This window comes from Vitis vinifera, chromosome 15 (genome assembly GCF_030704535.1).
Source record: "Vitis vinifera cultivar Pinot Noir 40024 chromosome 15, ASM3070453v1".
In the NCBI taxonomy this organism is placed as follows: domain Eukaryota; kingdom Viridiplantae; phylum Streptophyta; class Magnoliopsida; order Vitales; family Vitaceae; genus Vitis; species Vitis vinifera.
Genome location: NC_081819.1, coordinates 14,257,251 through 14,281,122, shown reverse-complemented (window position 1 = coordinate 14,281,122; position 23,872 = coordinate 14,257,251). Strand labels below are relative to the sequence as shown.

Below are 23,872 nucleotides of genomic sequence, written 5' to 3'. Positions count from 1 at the left end.
ACATTTTAATTCCCATGGCCCAATTTCTTTAGTGGGCTTCATTGGAAACCCAATCTCTCTCTAGGTTCTCCATCAACTTAATATCACAAACCCATCTTCCTAATTTTCAGCCGTGGACTGCTTCATCCCCAACAACGCCATGCATGCGACGGCCAACGGGACGGGCTGCATCCTTTCCGATAGCGATGTGATCGTCGCCACAATTGGGACGGGTTGCATCCATTGGAGTGCAGCCCCGATTCCTCCATTCCCACCTTTATGCGAGCTTCCCACGCCAATATAAATATCATGAAGGCTTGTGGCCTATGGTGGCGAGGCTGGTGCTGTATGTAGTGGGCGGCACCACCAAAAACTATGCTGGAATGGTGGAATGGCACCTGCAGCGGCGCTTGAATAGCGCCTGAATGGGGCCCGGATTTAGCGCCTATAGTGGCTCACCACTGCAGCCCCAAAACAACATCGGAAATGGCATTTCTGGAATGCTTGAAAATGGCACCTTCAACGGCTAAAACTACAGCCTTAAATAACACCGAAAATGGTGCTTGTTGACATAGCACCAGCATGGAAAGCATCAATTTTAATGCAGCATTTTCAAGCAGCCTACAACATTAACAACCAACCTTATACTTTCTAGGCAGATCCACATGGCCGACCGCGGCAGCATCAACGGCTAGCACAAATGGGAAAGGGTGTTTCCGTCGGAGTGTAACCCCAACTCCACCAAATGGGTTCTAAACATTTGTTCTGTTATCTATTATTTTTCCGGTCAGCAAGCAAGGTATTTCAATTTATGGAGTGTTTTTAAGAGATCAACGTATGGATGTTTCTTTCAAAAACATATTGTATAACTGTATCTTACATCCATAAAAGAAACCATTAACTAAGCAAATCTGATGCAAAAGAGATACCAAAGCAGATGCAAGATTTATTGCTCTGATACCAAATGAAAGAAGTTCATAATGCATATAAACAATTCAATGAACACTTACAACATGAATTCAATATGTAAAAGACTTGTAGTCTACTTACCTCCAGCCATCGGATCAAGTTGCTGGAATCAGTTCAACCTTTGGTTTCCAAACTCTAATCTCTCTTTTTTAGATGGTGTTTCTGAAGATAAAAATAGAGTGAGTTTGGGACCATTTTCTAAAAACTTTATAACAGTGGCTTCCATCAAACCACGTTGCTCTGACCACCATGTTGAGCAGTTGGTGGAACGTGCTCCTTAACCGTAGTGGAAGTGAGATGGTGGAGGACGTGGTCAAAGTGTTGGACCACATCATGAAGTGAGAACGTGTGAACGTGTATTCAGCTTACACGACATTCTTAAATGGCCAATCTGGTGGTCTTCTCTCACAACTTGATGGTGACTCTTGTCAAGAAATTTGATGCACTCCTCTTGCAGTCCATGCGGCTGCTACTTAATAAAAGAAAAGGCAACTTAGAAAACCCTCTCACCATGTGTGTTGTAGCGTGTGTGCCCATCTCAAATGTTGCGATTGTAATTGGAGATTCTAGGAGAATCATGTCTTGCTGCCTCCATAGATACCTATTATCAAGCAGATAATCATGAAAGAACATGCATTCATCACGCTTGAGAGTTGTCATTAGCATAGATAGAGACGAGAGCATCTACAACACCAGCAACAAGTAACACCTGATATGGATGAAATGTGAGGCAACTCATAGGTCCAATCTTCTGGGCCATAGAGGTTGTGTTGAATCTAATGGTGCATAGTTGTTGTGAACCCTCCAGGCTAAAGACTTTGATGAATTGTTTTGCTTAACCACTTGCAATAAGGAAGTATGTCGTTGAATAGCCAAAACAGAAAGTGAACCCTCGTATGAGGATCAGTTGTGAGGTAGGCATGATTGCCATTTCTCATATCAAGGAACTGAATTTCACCCGCCTCAGATGCACTCAGAATATGAAGAAAGGCAGTCAAATGGCCAAGCAAGAGAAGGTAAGATTTTACGTATCTTACACCTAAATGTTCACTATAATAATGATTTTTCAAGAGAGGATCATCAAATAACACCATTTGATAGGCTTTGCAGCATCCAACCTAGGCTGAAAGCCAATTCCCACTACTCTTTCTACCGTTCTAACGTGTGGCTATGCTCAAGAGAGTAAAAATGTTAAGAACCAATACAGGGAAGAAGCAAAGCCCATGTTGAAATATGATGATGAAGGAATTAAATAAACAAGTTGCTCTTTATCTAGATCCCAAGCCATGATGGATGATATCTTGCTAGTAGCATACAAATATCATGATTGTTGTTGCCAGTTTCTTATAGTGTTGAATCTTTCCAAATCTGAACATTTCCATCAAGTGAGGCAACAAGCGACAGACTATCATCAAGCTAATTCACGATGCAGAGCTTAGAAATTCCTTTATTAGGAAAATTATGATTGTCAAAACTTTTGAGAAGGGTAGCTTCATCATAATTCCAAATCCTAGCCAAAGGCTTGGACACAACCCGCCATCAACACACACATGCAGAGAACACCAGACATCAAAAGCATCAAAATAAACTACAACACCTTCGTGGATCCCTCCTCTTTCATTGGCGACGATCTTGGGTGCTGATCACTCATCTTTCTACCAATGTGGGTGTGGGCATGGGTTGTAGAGGAAACTCTTTTTTTTTCTAGGGTTTTCTCTCTCTCTCTCTCTCTATCTATCTATCTATCTCTAGTAGGGTTCAAAAAATCGGCTGAGTCCGGTACGACTCAACTGAGTCGTATCTACCTTGATGTCGGCCGCAATGAGTTCGATACCAGATACAATTTATACCTAGACTCGACCTTGAATCGATTGGACTCGGGTAACTCGATCAATATTCTGAGTTAACTCGATCAACTCGAAAAAAGAAAAAAAAAATCAAACAAACAAACTAATCAATAGATTCCATGCAAAAGAAACCCATCACAACAAGAATCAAATTTTCAGAGAAATCAGATATTCTTCTACAAAAGAAAGCCCGTGAAAATTTGAAACAAACCTGTGACCCTTTCAAAAGCCTTTAAAAATATCATCGATTGAAGAAAAACTTACTTAACCCTAAATCCACCATTGTCGAAGTGTAAATTTTTCATCTTTGGTGCGCTGTCGGTGGGAAAGTAGCAAATCGTGGTTGTATGGTAGTAGTGGGAAGGTTTGATAGTCTAAGAGGCTGTAGTCTGCCAATCGTGCATCGTGGTGTGTTGGGGAAGAAGATAGCAAGGCTGCAGATCAGTCTTCATGGTCTTCGTGGTGTTGGGGAAGAAGATAGAGGGCAAGGGTTTGGAAAGAAGCCAACAGATAATAACTAATAAAGGTAAAGTTTAATTTACCTTATTCTAACCTGTAGTCAACATTATATTTTTAACTTTAAATGAAAACACGCTACATTTCAGTCAAGATTATATTTTTAACTTTACCTTATTTAAATCAAAACACTTGTCATAGTAAAGATTATATTTTTAAGGTAAATGTTGATTTACCTTATTTAAATCAACATACCCATACTGTCATAGTCACACGAGATTATATTTTTAATTTACTAAATCTAATTATATAAATTGGTAAATTATATTTTGCTGACTAATTTGATTCATAATTTGAAATTATATTAAAAAAAATTACATAATTTCAATCAATTAAAAATATATTTAAAATTTGATTTACCTTATTATGTTGAGATTACATTTTTAATTTATTAAATTATGTAATTTTTATTTTATAATATTAAATTGATTTACATATATTTAAATTGGTAAAATTAGAAAATTCATGTATATAGTGTAAAGTAATATTTAGATGTTTTTTTACGAAATTGAAGAATTGGAAAATAATGTTTATATGAAATTGCAGAATTCACAATGATAATATTATGATGATATTAAATATATTTATATGTAATGTTTTTATTTTATATAGAGATTATATTTTTAATTTATTAAATTATATGATTTTTTTTATCTTATAATATTAAATTGGTTCACTAAATTCTTTTTGTATGGTCTAGAAATATAAAATATATTTATATGGTACAGATATTGTATTTTTAATTTATGTTTTTATCTTATAATATTACAAAATTAAATTACATTAGAAAATTAATAATTATTTAAAACAATTTTTTTTCAAATAATCATAAATTATTTAATAATATGGAATGAAGGGTATGTATTTACATAGTATAGAAAAATTACATTTATATTTGAATCAATTTTACTTCATTATATCATGTAGATTTTTTATTTTATAATATTCTACAATTAAATTACAATAGGAAATCAATAATTATCAAAACAATAAATTGGTTCACTAAATTAATTTTGTATGGTATAGAAATATAAAATACATTTATATGGTAAACTTTATATAGTATAGATATTGTATTTTTAATTTATGTTTTTATCTTATAATATTACAAAATTAAATTACATTAGAAAATTAATAATGATTTAAAACAATTTTTTTTTCAAATAATCATAAATGATTTAATAATACGGAATGAAATGTATGTATTTACATGGTATAGAAAAATTACATTTATATTTGAATCCATTTTACTTCATTATATCATGTAGATTTTTTATTTTATAATATTCTACAATTAAATTACAATGGGAAATCAATAATTATCAAAACAAACTTTTTTAAAAGATTTTTTTTTTTTAAAAAAAATATTCATTTATTTAACTATTATTTATTTTAATTAAAAAACATATAAATAAGTGGAAAATAAAATATGGTGAACTTAGGTGAGATAGTGTTTGTTGTTTTTTTAGTAGAATTTATTTTTATATGGTAACAATATGAAACATATAAGTGAGTGGAAAATTGAATATTATAATTCTTATATAGATGTGTTTATATATATTTAATTTGAAAAGTAAGTTGTTTTCCTTTTATACATGGTTAGGTTAAAATTTCAAAATGGCTTCAAAACATGATATTGGTTGGGAGCATGTAGAACCTATTGGTGGTAGTGGAAGAACCATGAAGTGTAAATATTGTGGGAAAGTCATACATGGCGGTATAACAAGATTAAAGCAACACATTGCACATATATCCAGACAAGTGGAAGAATGTCCACGTGTACCGATAGAAGTGTCACGTAGTGTTAGACAACATATGTCTAATACTTCAAAAGAAAAAGCATAGTTAAAGAAAAAAAATGAATGACTTTTGAGTTCCTTAAATAAAGAAAATTTCTATGAAATTGATGAGGGTGATTCTGATGATGAAATTGAGGAAGTTGCTATGACTGATTATGAAAGAAGACAAATGAAACAAGCAATGAAAGAAAGTCATCGAATTTTTGAAGAAGATAGACAAGAGCATCAGAAGGTGGTGGTTCGTCACAACCTTCTAATGCTAGGATTAAACGGGAACTGACACGTAGCTTTAATGTAAGAGAAGGAGCTACCATACCTCCAAAAGGAATTGATCCCTACATGTTCCCATCAAAGTAGAAATCAATAAAAAAACTTGTTTTCTACTGAAGGGGTGAAGAAAGTGGGTAAAGTTATTTCTAAATTATTTCTCTTTAATGCAATACCCTTTAATGCAACTGACAGTGGGCCTTACTATTAATCAATGATTGATACCATAGCAAAAGTAGGTCCAGACATCAAGGATCCCATAGGGTACCAAATTGGAAATATATATTTGGAAGAGAAGGTGCAAGAGCTTGAGGTATATATAACAAAATTGAAGGTTAAATGGCCTATATATGGGTACACAATCATGTGTGATGGTTGAAGTTCTAGGACTAGAAAGCCTATCATCATTTTTATGATTTATTGTGATAAAAGTATGATATACCATTATTCAATTGACACTACCAACATACCTAAGACAACAAAGTACATCTTTTCCCTTATGGATAAAGTTGTAGAGGAGGTTGGGGAGGAAAATGTTGTTAAAGTAGTCACTGATAATGAGACAAGTTTTAAAGCAGCCGGTATGTTGTTAATGGAGAAGCGAAAACATTTGTTTTAGTCTCCTTGTGCAGCCTACTATATTGATTTAATGCTTCAAGATATTGCAAGCATGAAGCAGATTAAGGAAACATTAGATCAAGCTAAGATGATCACAAGATTTATTTATAATAGCTTGAAAGTAGTGAATTTGATGAAAGTGTTCACCAAGGATAGAGATTTGTTAAGGCCAAGAATAACCTGTTTTGCCACTGAATTCATTTCACTTGAGAGTCTTATACGTTATGAGACTAATTTGAAGAGAATGTGCACAACAAATGAGTGTCGTGAATTCAATAAAAATAAGAGCAGAAAAAGTCTAAGAGATAAGGTATCCAACCTTATCTTAACTGATCGATTTTAGAAAAAGGCAGGGAAAATTCAAACCATCATGGAAGCTCTCGTCAAAGTATTGAAATTGGTTGATCAAGATAAAAAGCCCACACTATCAATCATTTATGAAGCAATAGATAGAGCTAAATTGGCTATCAAGGCATCGGTCAGCAATGGGAAAAGTATTGGAAAGTCATTGATAGAATGTGGGAAGGTCAATTGCACAGACATTTGCATGCTGCAGGTAATAAAAAAAAATCTTTATATATTTTTTATTATTTTTTTCAAGTACAAATTATTATAAACTGATTATTGTTTAACTTATGCCAACATATTTTTTAAATCCAATGTTTCAATATTCAAAGCATTTCTCCAACCATCCGGAAATTAAAGTTGGATTAAAGGAGGTTATCAAGAGATTAGAGCCATATTTGGATAGACAAGCAAAAGCTATTAAAGAGGTATAATAATAGTTTGTGACCTTTATATAATACATTTTGTATATGTAATGTGCATTAACAAAAAAAAAATGTTAATGATGTAGGTGAAATTATTTGTTGACGGCGGAGGGAATTTGGAAGTGTACTTACAAATAAAAGCAATAAATCAATCTTTTCCAGGTACTCAATACATTCACATCTATTACGAATAAGAAATTATCATCAATTTTTGTTAAATATATCATAGTGATTAATAAGTATGCATTTTCTTTATTATAGCTGAATGGTGGAACAACTATGGCGACGAAGGTCCACATCTACAAAAAATTGTTGTTAAAATTTTAAGTTAAACTTGTTCTTCATCAGGTTGTGAAAGAAATTGGAGCACATGGTCATTGATTCACACAAAGTTGCGTAATCGTTTGGCAATGAGAAAGTTGCATAAGTTAATTTATGTGCACTACAATATACAACTTCGAGTTAAGAATTTGATGCAAGAGCGAAACAATGAAGATTTATACAATCCAATTGATCTTAATCATATCTTTAATGATGATGATATATTAGATGAGTGGATACGAGAAGGAGAGGAACTTATTTTATCATCTGATAATTTGGATTGGTTAAATAAAGGTCTTCCCACTAATGAAGAAGATAGAGAAACAATTCATGAAGATGATGGTGCCACAAATCGTAGAATTAGTAGGTGTACAAGTAATGCTACACAAGAAAGAGATGTTGATTCTCGTCGTAAAGGTAAGGCTCCTAAAACAATTTCTTCAAGTTTTAGTAGTGATGATGGTGACAATAGGGATAGTAGGCGGGGTGGTGGCACTAGTGGGGGTAGTAGAGGAGTTGTTGGCACTAGTGAGGGTACTGAAGGAGATGGTAGCACTAGGGGCGGTTATGTTAGTCAAGTAGATCCTAGCATGTCATGGGCACAAGGAGGTGAAAATTACTATGCCACACAAGATACAGATCATGGATACTGACCAGGGATATGGGAACAACGAAAACATTTGAAAAAACTAACTACATTTCCCAATGATGATGATTATTCTGGTGGGCATGATTATCATAGATCAAATTATCACCGTATCGATGAGGACTTACAGAATTTGAGTATAGGATCAAGGTTGTATTTCAAAGGGGTAGATGATATATCATATCACAACTTTAGAGACCGTGATAGCTCTTCCAGTACTTTTAGTAGAAATTATTTTGATCGATTTTCAATGATGCATCTAGAGGGATATTCAAATACTAGAACACGAGATAGTGATTCATATGGATATGATCAATCTTCTAGTAGCAGTAGCATTGCTTATTGAGGTTTTGGATACTATCAATATGGTGTTGATCCCGAACAGTCTTCGAAACCATATTTTCCTGATTATGGATCATCAAGCCAATCATCTCAGCCAACATATTCGAGTTATGAACAACTCTTTCAACCATATCCTTACTACGGGAATTGTCACCCTAATTTGTGTACTCGCCGTAAGACCGATGATAATGATTTTGAACCCCCTCGTCATTCAACATGGAATTGATTATTGTATTGTATGTTTGTTAGTAAAAATGTTATTATATTTGAAATAAAATAATTTTCTTTTATTAGCATTATCATAAATAACTTTGAGTAGATACTTTTCTAACTATTTAAATAATGTTAAATGCGAGACAATTTTATTTTATTAATTTTTTGAACTTATTTAATTGTATATATTTTTTTGATGATTTACAAAATATTTTTATAATTTTTTGAATTTCTAATTAGCTTATTTTACGTATCACCCGATACCAAACAGATACACTGAGACCGATACGCCTCGGGCCCATTCAAGTCAGTGACCGATACCGCAACTTTGAACCATGATCTCTAGTTTTTTTCTCCATTTTTTTTAGACTTCCTTCTTAAGATTCCCCCATACAACTCCATTTTCCTATAGTTTCTCTGCTTTGGAAAATCCTTTAATCCCTTTTTTGTGATATGTCCCTTTTTTTTTTTTCCGATGCTCTCTCTCTGCCCATCAAAGCCCTTTAATTTTCAACAAAAATCCAGCATCTCTCTCTTCTTCCCCATGCAGTCCACCAGTTCCCCATTTTTTTTCATTTTTGTATAAATATAAATAAAATAAACATTAAAATAAAATAAAATAAAATAAAATAAATACAATAAAAAAAATATAAAATAAATAAATAATGATGATGATGATGATGCTGATGATGATGATGATGATAATAATAATAATAATAATAATAATAATAATAATAATAATAAGATACGATCACTAATCACATGCAATTTTCTGAAAATAAATAAGTAGATGAATAAATAAATAAATATCACATGCATATAATTAATAATCTAAATATTAAACTAAAACACAATAAGAAATTAAATAAAAAAAAAAACAAAATATCAAATTGACACGATTAAATATCGAAAATTCATCTCAAGCAATCAAAATCAAAATCAAGTTAAATACTCACAAAATCTCAAAAATCAAGCAATCAAGAAATTAATCTTAGGGAATTAAGCTCAAAAAAGCATCTAAGTGACCTAAGTGAAAAAGTGTCTAAGTGACCTAAGTGGAAAGTGTCATGGTGAATTAGGTTGAAATTAAACTAAGGAGGTGTTTAAGTGATCAAAAATGTACTAAGTGACCTAGAAGGTTTAAAAAAGTGTCTAAGTGATGTAGGATGATTAGAAATGTGTTAAGTGACCTAGGAGTGTACCTAATGGGCCAAGTGCATCTAAATGGGCTGCAAAAACGGACATAAGGTGGTGTCTAATGAGTTATTAGGGAATTATTGTAAAGTATCGAACAAACACGTAATAGGACATGTGCTAGCAAGACAAAATGGAGGGTCTACAATTGTCTCATTAATTTTAAATTTAATAAAATGTTAATAAAATTTCACTAATATTTGATATTTTGTTTATATTTATATTTTCATAACTAAAAAAATAAACTCACAATAATTTTCTGAATTAATAATTAATGATGTAAAAAAAAAAGTGAAAATACTTAAAGTGGTGTTTGGATACGAGGATTTACGGGCCCTTCGGTTGGACTGCGATATAATCCGTGGATTAGGCTGCTCAGGATCCTCGACCAGGCGCCACTCTTGCTCTCTTTCAGGTATACGTACAGGTACGCTAATCTCTCTCCTTCTCAACGTTGTAGATCAATGAAATGCTTGATCTTATGAGTTCGGTTTCTCGGGATTGTAGTTGTTTTTCTTCTGAATCAGACATTTCTGAATTTACTTCATTGTTAAGAGTGTATATTGATCTTTGTGGTTTCTGGGTTTTGTTTAGTGTCGGATGATGTGCTGAAGGTGTTTGATGGAAAACTCAGCTAAATTTTTTGATGATTTACACCAAAGAAGCGTTCTTTAACAAAAAACTGACTTGTAATAAGGGTAGAAACTGACTTGTATCCATAAGAATTTGGGTACTTTAACAAAAAAAAAAGGAAAAAAAACCACCTAGAAAATCCAAGGCAAGGCTTTACTGACCCAGGACTTGGAAGGGCTCCATCACCTCTCTTTTTCTCATCTAAACCCTTGGTTACAGCTAAACAATAATGGGGTTGTTTGGGATTATTATTGTTATTATTATTATTATTATTATTTTTCATTTCTGAGGCTTTTGACATGCAAATTCCTTGCATTCTCAATTTTATTTTATTTTTATTTTTAATTTGGGGATTTTCGGATTGTGGTACTCTATTTGTAAATTTCTTGCTGAAATTTTATCAGAGGCACATAATTCAAGAATGTGGGGTAAAATACTGATTGCCTTCCTTTCATGGGCTTAATAGTATCTAAATGAAGGGCAATTCTTTATTTTTTGGTAGGTATTATGGCAACCATTAGAAATTTGAAGATCAAGACAAGTACATGCAAACGCATCATTAAGGAGTTCCATTCCTATGAGAAAGAGGTTGAAAGAGAAGCTGCAAAAACTGCGGATATGAAGGAGAAGGGAGCTGACCCTTATGACCTTAAACAACAGGTATGCCCAGGTCCTTTTCATTTTCCAAATAGCATCATGAAATTGGTGTTATATATCTTAAGGTTATGTTTGGTTCCTGGAAAGTATTAAGTAAAAAAAAAATACTAAGGAAAATTATTTTCTCATGTTTGATTGTCTGGTAGAAAATACCAAAGAAAATCAAATATAATTAAAACTAGTTAGAAATTTATGCATATTCAAATTATTTAATCTTTATATTGAAGAGTCAAAATAAGTGACATAAGTTTGAAGTAGCATATAAAAATAATTTATTGACTTTAAATTTATTTTTTGTTTTCCTTTGCTCTTTCTTTCCTTTTAGTTTTCCTTTTGATTTTCTTTCTATTGCATTTTCCTTCAAATTTTCCTGGAACCAAAATATAGCTTAAATGTTCTAAGAAGTTGAGAAAAGCAGTTTCTGTGCCTAAATAGAATCTTGAAGTTTTCTTGGTTTTATTGGTGGTTCAAATATTCATAATATTGAATTTTTTAGCATGATTAATTGTTGCCTTGTTACTGTCATTCTTATTCATGTTGCATTTTGTCATCTATTATGTGGTATATGATCTATAGTTGTTAGTTAACATGTCTGTTTGAATATGTATGTCCTATCTATTCCTATTAGTGGTAAGTTGATCATAGATTAGATAGGCTTTTCATTATTGGCTTCCTGGTGTTATGTTTATTACTTGTTGAATTATCTAGTTTCAGTTTACCTTTTTTGCTTCCCTTCTCATCAACCATGTTTATTTAGAAATTTGTTATAAGTACCAGAAGTTCCAATTTAATCCATTAAAATGTGAGTTATTCTTTCAATGTTTTTAGGACTAGTAGGATAACTATGATTTCCTCAACCACATATGAACTTATCCACCTTGTGTTCTATTTGCCTAACTCTTAATTTCCTGGCAACCGATTATTCAGAAGTTTTATTTTACCTTTAGACAGATATTGTCATCTTGGTGCCTGATGCAAAAATATGGTTCAACCTTGTCATCCCTTTCTTCTGTTACATGTAGCCAATGGTGTGTTTTTTTTTTTTCATCATAATAAACCAGCTGATTCTGTAATATGTGATGTCTGTTCATGGTCCAACTAATAAGTAATCACTTTCTCTTGACCTAATTAAAGTTTGGATTTTTTTGCTTTGCAAAATCAGACCTTTGTATAAACTATGAAATTGATGGCAGAACTGAAGGATCACACAGAACCAGTGCTGCTTTTGGGAGCTTTGTTTTTTTAGTCATCACCATTAGAAAAATTGTTCCTTTAAGATGTATTGTTCCAATAATTTCAGGTCATTTGATTGTGAAAATCGGGTATGAGCATGTTTCAAGCACTTTTGTAGAGATCTCTGGGCTTTACCATGAAACTCTTGTTTCTCTCCACTTTTAAATGTTAAAGAAGTGGTTTCTTCTAGGCTTTTCAGGTATACCGTTTGTTGTGTATCTTGCCAAAAGAAATGGAACAGGATGTTTACTCTTCATGTTGTGTTTAACATGAAAAGTTTTAAGAATGCATCTTACTGCTGCATGCAAATGTTTACTTGGTAATAAATTCCCCACGCATTTCCTTGTACCATTTTTTTTGGCTAATGAAACACTTTTCAGCTGATTCTTTTTATTTATTTGGGGCCATGAATTGAAACCTAATTATTCGCTCGCGAAAAAAGGAAAGAAAAAAGAAAAAATCTGGGGGACTTATGTATGATGAGCCTGGTCCAAGCTTTAAATCTTATTATGTCACTGTAGTGGCACCTATTAATATCCAGAAAATTTCCTTGGATGCTTCATTGCCTTAGTTGGCAAAATGCAACCCTGTGTATTATTTTTTGTATGGCTTTTTCCCTGCAATGTGATTTAAATTTGATTTTGATACAATACACCATTACTAATTGAAGTGAAGAAGCAGAAATCAATTTTTATTTTGTGATATATTTTGTAGTATCCTGTTTTTTCACATCAAAACCCCCTTTATCTTCTTGATCATTTGGGCAGGAAAATGTGCTGGCTGAATCAAGGATGATGATTCCTGATTGTCGCAAGCGCCTGGAGGCCTCACTAGCTGATCTAAAAGGAACTTTGGTATGATAAATTTTATATAGATTCTTTAGATGCTGAATTTCATAGTCAATGGGCTAATATACTTAAGGTCATGGTTGATGTTTTCAAAACCAAATTATTCGCCGAATCTGTAGAAAGGACCAGGCAAAGTTCTGGCAGTTCTACTGTATTGGTCTTTAGGCTGATGCATGATAAATGACTTATCCAAAATAAAGTATAAAAGTCAAATGTTAAAAATCCTTTTTTTTTTTTTTTTGTGTCAACATGATACCTGCACATTCATTGATTAAGCCAATACATCATTTTCTCTTTTCTGGTGTCCACTTAGTGAGATGATTCCTTTCTGCCAAGTCACCTCAAATAGTAAGTACGATTCCTCTACCATGTTACCTCAAAGTAAATATGATTTTTCTCTACCATGTTAGGCTTATCAAGGACAAATATTAACTGTATATTATTAACTAAGCCAACCGATACTTTATTCTCTCTTTGCAACTGTTTGAAATTTACCCTTTTTTTTATGCTCCTAAAAGGTCCTTAAATTTGTTGAGGACAATATCATAGAATCTATTATGATTAATTAAGTCAATGCATCGTGGGGAAATGTTGGGGTGAGAGAGAGAGAGAGAGAGAGAGAGAGAGAGAGAGAGAGAGAGAGATTCTATTATGATTGATTAAGTCAATGCATTATTTTTATGTTAAGAGATTCACCTTTTTGGATGTGCATGCCACTTTCCTTTTTTTTGGTGGGGGTGGTGGTGGTGGGGGAGTTTATTTTGTACATGGGTGTGTATGTGCATATGACTCAGCTAAATGGTTGTTGGTTTGAATGCATGTACCAAAACCAAATTACAGTGGTTTTAACATAGAATGGTTCCCCGGCTGTATCTGAACTGAAGAATGGTTCAGCTGACAGTTTGGGTGGTTGAATTGCTTGGAACTTTGATCATAGTTTGTTTGGCCCCACAACTAGGTACCTGAAATTTGATTGTTTGGTATATGCAAAACTGCATGGTTTTGGCAGTCAGAAACTAGAGGGAAATGACATTCAGTTTTGTTTTCCATTGTCAGCTGTATCCTATCCTCCCTGATTGAGCTGTAACTACATAACTGCAACTACGAGTACATTTTTATTTAAAGTGCTTTTAGTTGAAGTGTTTTCTTTAGAAGCATTTTTGGGAGAATCACCTATCAAGGGCTTCTCTAGGAAGTATTGCAAGTGATTTTTTAAGTTTTTAAAAAGTACTTTTTAAATTTTTGCCAAACATCTGATTTTTTAAGTGTTTTCTGAAAGTGCTCCAAACAGGCTCTAAGATGGGCTCAAGTAAGATTTTGAAATTTGACATATTCCAGCAGGGATATTGTGTTACAAGGTCCCTCTATTGAGTGCATTATGAATTGTTCATTGTCCCTTTAAATGTAAATTGTGGTTAAGATTAGAGGTTGAGGTGAAACTTAGTAACATAACCAGGGTAATTGATAAGATACATCCTAGCAGGGGTGAATGATGCAGGGTTAGCAATCAACAAAAGTGGTCTTGCCTCCATCCCAACTTAAGGCACAGGTGAATCTCAAATGTAAGAAGCCAAAAATAAGAATATCTGAATTACATAAAGGTCTTGTTTATTTAAGGATGATCCCTACCCTAAATCGAGCTAGAAATGTAAGAAGCTAGAATGTATTGTATATATAATCCTAGTAATTTATTGTTGTGGTTGCATGAAGTTCACTGTTACAGTAGTGTGCTACATAATAAAATTTGATAAAACAAAAATATACTAATATTGACTCTTCATTTTATTTCTACATAAACTGAACCCCATATAAACTATAATATTTTAATTATAAATTATCATGTTCTGCATCATTCTATCCCAGTTTTGCAGTTTGCACTGGCATCTTTTGGCACAAGAAATTATGATTTTGACTCAACTTGATTTTTTTTCCCTATTTAGCTGACTCTGCTTGGACTAATTCAATGGTTGAGATGGCTTGGAAAACAAACCCATTCTTGGATTGTTTCTGATCATGAAAAATCAACAGTGTTCTACCATTCTCATCCACCATTTTTTACTTCCTCAAGTTAACCACTATCCATTATGCTTCTTTGTGCTTGTATCAATATCCTACTTTCCACTTAGCTCCTCTGTTCTGACAATAGTGTGATGAGTTTGGCTGATGATAAAGCTAAGCGTTTGGGTATTTCAGTATACTGAGTGTAGCATTGAGAGGTTGGGCTGAAAAGAACCATATTTGTTGATGAGAGGGCAACTTGGCTAGGTAGTTCAATAAAAACCGGTATTCCTTTGATCATAGCCCTTAATTTGTCAAAAGTCATATATGTCATGTCTGTAAGTGCTGGCATGTGATCTGAGCTCTGTGCATAGGTAGACAGTCCATATCCTATGAATACTTGACAAACAATACATTGGTAGAGGCACCTGTGTGACCCCTCTAATGTTCAAAGTCAAAAAAGGAAAAGGAGAAGGAAAATTATTGAAACTTGCAGCCTTCTGGTCACTTGGCTCTTTTGGTTGATGAGGGTGTCTTTTATATTCTTGCTTCAACCATGGTTTAAGACCCAATCCCTCTAGTTAGGATGTTTGAGTTTCTTGCCACGTGTTAGTGTGTTGCCAAGTGACTGCATTCCTATGCATTCTTTCATCCTTGAACGGTCATGCAGGGAGCTTGAATACCCCAAGCTTGTCATGCTTACCCTCTAGGTTCTCTTTGCACCACTTAGCTCAAGCTCCGAAGGTGTTTTAGACTACAGGCTGGAATCTATCTCCACATGTCAAGCATAAACAGGTGTCTCCTCAATGTTGTCCATTCTCATGTAGGCATTGTACATTATTCTTAGGATCATGGTTTTACTGTATAGAAAGGTTAAAGCCTGAGAAACTCCACTTTGGTACCGAAGATGATTCAGGATGACATTCAAATACCCTTTAGGCTAAGAGTTCTGCAAGGAAGGTGATGAGATGTGCAGATATAGTGAGAAAGAGGGACATTATTCAAAAATAGAACAGGAGAAGAAGAATAGAATTAGCAAAGCTGGAGTGCAAATATATAACAGCCCTCCCTGAATCAACACTGTCCGATTGTTAATGAAAACGAAATCAGGCCATTTAATTGATATGGAAGAAAAAGAAAATTGATATAAGTACTATTTGAAACATGATAGAATGATCATCCTTGTGTTGTTTCCTAATCTCCACTAGGCCTCTGCCTAGATGTTATGAATCATGTTGCATAAACTCTTTTTGGATGCTAGAATGAATGCCATGCCAATATAAAATAGATGTTCAATTAATAGAGCTAAAGCCAAGTTTAATGAAACACATTTTGCTAAACAAAATGCTTGATTTCAGGCTGAGTTGGAGGAGTCAAACCAGAAAGAGGGCCCAGAAATCGAGGATGCTCGAAGCACCACAGCGGAGGTTGATAATTTTTTTCAAACAACAGAGGGCTAATATTCAAGGCCTAGTGAGCAGTGTCAAGGAAGGGGGTTAGTTATCTGTTCATGGTACTGGAATTTGTAGGGTGTGCTTTTCCTGTCACACCAGTGGGCATGTGATGCTTTTCTGATGGGGTTTTTCGGATGTTGCTTCTAAAAAAACATTTATCTGCCTTGTATTTGCTTGTCTGAAAGTGATATGAAACATAGACTTGCTAATTTCACCAGCATATCTTTCATAGGTGCAACACTCTGCTGTTAATTTTTCGTCTAAGAAGCAGGTTGTTTATCATTTGGGTTTGTTTCAAAGAAAAAGTAAAGATCTTCAAAGAGGAGGGTCCTTCATAGAAGTGCCATTTTGGTATGGGTATGCAATGTTATGGAAGTATTCGACCGTGATTAATTCATTTGCTTCCATGAAGGTTTTAAAGTTAAAGCTGAAGTCAAAATCACAATTTTTAGAAGATGATATCAATAATATAAAAGTTTTATTAAACATGAAAATTGAAGCTGAATCAAAGTCAGAATTTTTAAAAGATGAAACAGACATAGAAGCTTTTATCGAGCTTAAGAAAAAACTTGTGGCTCCTCAAAATCCAATCAAACAAGGCTTAATTTGTTGTTTTTCAAAATGAACCATTTTTAAAGTTTGTAAGCATTTTCATACAAAAATTAATTAGCATTGGGCCATTGTTAATCTAAAAAGCATGTTTTAACTATTTATTTTTGGTTATATTTGAACACTAGTTGATTCTTTATGAAAGTGTTTCTAATATAGGGGTGGATCCAATGAATGCCCAGGGCATGCCCCCTTGAATTTAATTGAATTTAATTTTGCATAAAGGGATTTGAACCCTTTCATGTGAATGTGTCAAAATCCCCTTGTTACCACTAGGCTCCATATACATTTTATTCACTTTTTGCTCCCCTTGATATTAATAGTTAGACTTGCCACCCATCTTATTTGTCAAAAGTGCTTTTATTAGAGTATGATATACATTGTGTATTCAAATCCTAACAACATCAACATTTAAGAAAATTAGTTAACAATTAAGCTTTTAAGAAAATTGGTTTGATCGGTCAAAAACAATAAGGAATAGGAAAAGGGAATATAGTGTTAGAGTATGATATATATATATATTATGTAATCAGATATCAACAATAGAAGCTTTCAAGAAAATTGACTTGTAAAAACCAGTAAGGAGTATGAAAAGGGAATGCATTTTCTACTTTTTTATTTTTTATTAATAAAAATAATAAACTAAAGTATTAAATATTAATTGCATCCATATAACAACCTTAATATTCAATTTATAACAAATATAGTTACAAATAATCTTAAACACTCTTAATTTGGTGTATAGAAATTTTCATTGTCTGACTTGAAATAGAAAGATAGAAACAAATTTTGGAAATAGCCTTAGTAAATTACCTCTAAGTTGGCCTTCTAATCTAACATATGAAGTAGTCACATCACATCACATCACATCTCTTTACTATATCCCTAATCAAATGGTAATCCACCCTAATATGTTTAATAAGCTTAAGAAATATAAGATTAATTGCAATATATATAGCAACTTGATTATCAAAAAACATGATTATAGATCCTTTATTTTTAACACCTAGTTCTTTCATAACATTTTGTATCCACATCAAGTCACAAGCAGCATGAGCCATAATGTGTTACTTTGCCTCAACACTAAATTTGGTCACAACATTTTGTTTCTTAATTCTCTAGGTTACCAAATTACCTCCCACAAAAATGATTACCCACTAATAGATGGTCTGGTAGCTCAAAACTTGGCCCAAGTTCAATACTTTTTAATTTATATATATATATATATATACACACACAAAATTTTCATTCTTGCTATCCATTTTTAGATATTTGAGAACATGACAAACTGCATTCTAGTGCACTTGTATAGGACTCTCCATATATTGACAAACAACACTCACAATAAAAGTAATATTAGGACAAGTCATAGTCAAATATATGAATTTTTAAACAAGACTTCTATTATCTTCTTGTATATGCAAAATCTATTGTATCTACTATGTCTAATTGTACATTAGGATTAACGGGTGTATTTATAGGTTTAATTAGCATACAAGTCTCAACCAGTAAATTTTATACATGTTTTCTTTGACACAATTCCAATCCTTTTTTGCCATGAGCAACTTTAGTTACCCAAGAAATATCTAACCCTAGGCTTTTAGTTTGAAAATTATTTTTCAAATGATGTTTCCATCTCTTCAATTCCACACAAAATCATTGCTAGATACAAGTATATTTTCAATCTTAACAATTAAATCCACCATACCTAGCTCATGTATTCTTTGCTAAGACAAGATAATCAAAGTGATATCTAGAAAAACCAAGAGAGATAAGCATTCCACTAAACTTATCAAATCACACCTAAGGGGATTGTTTTGGCTCACATATGGCTTTATTCAACCTACACAATTTTCTTATTTCCTCTTGAGCAATGATCTTATATGATTGCTTCATACAAACTTCTTCTCACAAATGACCATATAAAAACACATTTTTGATATCAAGTTAGTGTATAGGTTAGTTAAAGTGAACAACCAATATGTTAAGATTCAAACTATATCAACCTAAGGAAATCACGCTGTAGGAGGGGTGAATAGGGTGTGGTTACTTTTTGCAAATTTAAAAATTATAAAATGCAACTAACAATTATATGCAATTATATAGTAATATAATGGAAAAAAAAATTTGTGTGTATATATATAAAAGAGATTAAGGAAGAGAAATTGCAAACCCTAGTTTTTATGGTGGTTTGACATAACTTGGTCTATGCCCCTTTCCTCAAGTTCCTAATTGAGTGAGGGTTTCACTGACAAGACTTCTAACCCAAGCCTTCTAGCCCAAGCCTTCAAGCTTTACAATTGGATTATGGTTCTAATCAACACTCTTGAACCTATGGCTTCAAGTACCCTCTTGAGTTATGGTTCCAAGCAACCTTTACAACAAGCCTTTTCAAGACAAAGTCTCCAAACTCTTTCCTTTAGATTATGGTTCCAAAGCACCCTCACAAGATATATAAATGAAGAAAGGATTCCTAATTTACAACATTTACTCAAGTGGAATATAAAGAAACTGGGGTTGAATGATATACTAAGATGAAATGCAAGTTTGAAAGCAACTGCACCCTAAAAACGCTCCTTCAAAGCTCAAGTAATTTTCAAAAATTGATTTAAAGCTCTTCCTTTATCAATACAAGAAGTTTGGAGCCTTTAAATAGGAGTTGAAAGCTCAAAATAACTATTAGACATAGTTTGGAGTCGACCAATCAGTTGAACTAGCTACTAGCCATTAGATGGCGAAAAGTATTGAAAGTGACCATTAGGTAACAGGAGCTTAACCAATCAACATCAATTTGACCAGTCCCCAACCACTCGAGGTTACACCTCAACTAGTTGAGATAAGTTTCTACCACTTTGAAAATTTTCTTCAACCAATTGACCTCTTGGTTCAACTAGTTGACCTCTTGGTCCAATTGGTCAACCTTTTGGTTCAACTAATCGACCTATTGGTTTAATCGGTTGACCTATTAGTTCAACCATTGGTTAAACAAATAGAAAAAGTGAGAAAATGAAGTATAAATGACATTTAATTACTTAGATTGTTTCAATATGAGACTTAAGATTAAAAGATCATTTTTAATGATAAAATTCATATCAAAACATGAATTTTTATCTTTGAAACAATCAATCTTTTTTTTATTATTTTTTTATAAAAATTATTAAAAATAATGCATAAATGAACTTTATAGTTTTTGCAACTTTGATGATTCCTTAGGGAAACCCAACTAGATAATTCATTGTCATTTTGAAAAGCTTTTTAACTATGAATAGCATTAACAAAGTTGTTTTCGTTTATAACTATTATCCATCCAATTTCTAAAAGAATGAAACCGATTTAGGAATTAGTTAGATGATTTTAGGTGTTTAAGTAAAAATGAAATGTGGAATATTAATGCATAATAACCTAGCAAAGAGATACTAGAAAATAACTCTTGATTGATCTTCTTATTCTTCTTGATTTTCCTTTGGATTGATTTATTTTTATGATTGTCACTAAACAAACTTGGATAAATCATTAGTTCCAAACCTTATTTTGTCATCATCAAAATCAAAATTAACCAAACATTAGTTTAACACAATAAAATTTATAAATGCATTAAATTGAGTTTGCCTCAAGTGAAAAAAAGAAAAAAGAAAAAGTACTTGGCATTGTATGTTTGTGTGCATCCTTTGACAATCAATTGTGCTTTCAACCTCTCAGTAATACAATTTGATGGTATTTTGACAATAAAGATCCACTCATAACCATAATTTGTTTTTTTTTTTCTTTCTATAAAGCAGTTAAATCCTATGTGCCATGATTACGAAAAGAATTCATCTCCTCTTCCATAATAGTTTTCCAAGATTGATGAGAACAATCCTCCTGGTAAGTCTTAAGAATAACAATAGTTGATAAATAAAAAAATAGAATAAAGGATTGCAAAGGAAAAGAATGAGAGGTAGAAGAAAATAAAGTAGTGACAGTACCATAATGAGCCAAAATAACCATTAGTGTAGAATTAGAAAATTGGATCACTGGTTGAAGACTTTGATTGAGAAAATAATTACACTTTTCCTGTGTAAGCATAAAAAGAGTACTAGCACTAGTAGAAGAAGAAACCATAGACTTTGAAGAGTTCTCCACTTTGTAACATACCATCTAACTTGCCTAAACAAGTTTAACAAACTTATTCTAGTAATTCTTTAACACATGATTAGTGTTACCTCAATGCACAACCTATATCTATGACCTCGACCATTACTATTGTTTGGAATTGTCCCAAATTCCCAATAAGTAAAGATTTTTTTTTGGTAAAGAATATTGTATAAAATATTTTCTAAGTTAATATATTATTGTAATACTAGATTTCCTTATAGCATAAGGAAAGTTGTTAGAAATATCTGTATAAATATTCTAGGTCATGAGGAGAAAAAGTTATGAGATGGACCTATAGAGACTATACGAGGTGAATAAAGATGTGAGGAAGAATAAGAGATACCCGGTGGAGCGAGGGAGTTCGTAGTAGGGTATGGATATATGGAGTGGCGAAACATGAGATGTTTTGAGAACCTAATAATTGTATCTGGTTCTATCCTCTACAATATTTTTTATTGTATAGTGGAATTATTTTCTCTCATCCGTGGACGTAGACATGGTTGGCCAAACCTCATGTACCGTATGTGTGATTGTTTTATCTTTGTGTTCTTGAATTAACCTTGTTAGCATGAAATCTTCCATTGTCACAACAAATTGGTATCAAAGCTAAGGTTATTAGACCTAGAATGACGACAATGTTTGAGGTTGAGAAGTTTGATGGAAGAAACGATTTTAGTTTGTGGCGCATCAAGATGCATGCCTTATTGTTTCAACAAAGGTTGTCCAAAACATTGAAGGGTAAAGAGGCTTTACTAACAATGGTGTCTAATGAAGAGAATGATGAACTTATGGAGAAATCACATAATGCTATTCTATTGTGCTTGGGTAATGAGGTGCTTCGTGAGGTTGTAGAAGAAGATACGACTACCAAGTTATGGTTGAGGTTGGAAAGTTTGTACATGACGAAGTCTCTTACAAATTGCTTGTATTTAAAGAAGCAATTCAATACTCTCCAGATGAAAGAAGGTATGCCCATTAAAGACCATCTTGATGTGTCACGCCCCAAGGCCCACTCCAAGGGCGTGATGGTCATTTCACACCTCAAACCCGAACACTTAAAGTGTAACCTGACCCAAACAATCATATTGTAACTGAAAGTAACCAATTACCAAATACCTATTCAGAGTAGTGGAACAAAATTTTAAAATCTTCAAACTTAACTTTAAAACTAAGCATCCATCAACCAAAATCCATTATCCAAATAAATTGCAAACTCAAACAAATGAAGTGCTAACAAAATTTCATAATCTCCAAATCTCAACTTCAAACTATCATAAAAAAAAAAAAAAAAAATTGTAAGTTCAAATCTAAATAGCTTCCAAAAACCAAATAATCCAAATGAACATAAACTTATAAGCTAACAATGTCCAAAAATAACATCCTAAGCAAAATCCTACTGATGACCATTCCCCGACCTAGCCATCACTCCTCGCCCGAACTAAGGGTACCTGAAAAATTATCAACAAATAGGAATGAGCTCAAAGTTCAATAAGGAACATTAATGCAGCCCATGGATCAAATATTTCAAGTTAATTTGAAAAATAGGAGATATTATAACTAATTATTTTCATAAACCTTTGAGTCAGTTTTGCCAATACATTCAAAACTTTTAACTGTACATTTTTATTTTTGATTCAAACATTTTCATTTCAAATTCAATCCAAACATTCAAATTATTTATTTACTCTAATCATCAAACATTTTCATATCAAATTCAATCAAAACATTTAAATTATTTATTTACTCTGATCATCAAACATCAAATGGTGCCCAGTTAGGTGAGATTTTTCAAATAGGTGGCTAGCCTCAAATTGTTTTTTTAAGGTGGACGAAACCAAACACTACTAGTACTAGTAACCTTTAACCAAACCTCTAGAAGTTGGGATCCAAATCAATTACATTCCCCACCATGAAATGTAAAGGTCAACTATTATATCTTGTTGACAAGGGCCAAAAAGTCAAAAGTCAACAATTATATCCTGTTGACAAGGGTCAAACAAACCAAAGTCAAAACACTTATTTCAATTATTCAAATTAGCAAAACATAATATCTCACATTTCTCTGTTATAAACAAAATGTAAGGTTCTAACATACTTTTCATGCGAAACATATTTGATCTATGCAGAAAACAAATAATAACTCAAAACGTTTCCAAATTGATGTATATAAAACTTTGTTTCTAAAAAAAACAACTGCATTAATTTCCCTTACCTCAAAAGAAGTCCTCAAAAACTTTGGAGAAAAGTAATCCTGAAAATCTACTCTTCACCTAACAAAATATAAGAGAAATAACCATTATTATTTACCTAAAATTATAGGTTTGGCAATCCTAAAATTTTAGGTATTCAAATTAATGTTTTTAATTATGAAAGATAATTTAATATATTCCTATTTTAGAAAAATTAATAAATTTCTAATTCATATAAAACTTGATTTTATTTTCAATTTATTTCTTGGGACACAACTTAATTTAATTAAACTACAATTTATTTCACTAATTAAATCTTATGCTACTTATTAACTTAATATTTATCATTAATCTAATTATAATACTATAAATTTAACTAATTTGTACTTCACCTTATTTATTTATACATAGTTTATTCTACCACTTTCATATTTTCCAAACACAACTACCATAACACTCACACAACTATCATTGTAATGTATATAAATATGTAAATACCACCCATCCACTCACACACTCCACGTGCATGCCTCTTATTATTATTAATATTATTATTTTCATTCACCCATTCACACACTCCACATGCATGTCTTTTATTATTATTAATATTATTATTTTCCTCATTCCTCTATCTTC

At 32.5% G+C, this 23,872-nt stretch overlaps 1 protein-coding gene across 2 annotated transcripts; it reads left to right on the top strand.

Moving 5' to 3' along the window:
• The first annotated feature begins 9,777 nt into the window (after positions 1–9,777).
• LOC100246164 (tubulin-folding cofactor A) lies at positions 9,778–16,524 on the top strand. 2 transcript variants are annotated; one of them, XM_002270557.5, is made up of 4 exons: positions 9,778–9,908; positions 10,617–10,774; positions 12,772–12,858; positions 16,209–16,524. In XM_002270557.5, exons 2-4 carry the CDS (start codon positions 10,622–10,624, stop codon positions 16,308–16,310), a joined length of 342 nt encoding a protein of 113 aa, XP_002270593.1. In that variant the 5' UTR covers positions 9,778–9,908; positions 10,617–10,621; the 3' UTR covers positions 16,311–16,524. The 2 variants fall into 2 exon arrangements, with proteins under 2 accessions (XP_002270593.1, XP_010661413.1); XM_010663111.3 differs by having other exon boundaries at positions 9,795–9,896.
• The last annotated feature ends 7,348 nt before the right edge of the window (positions 16,525–23,872 follow it).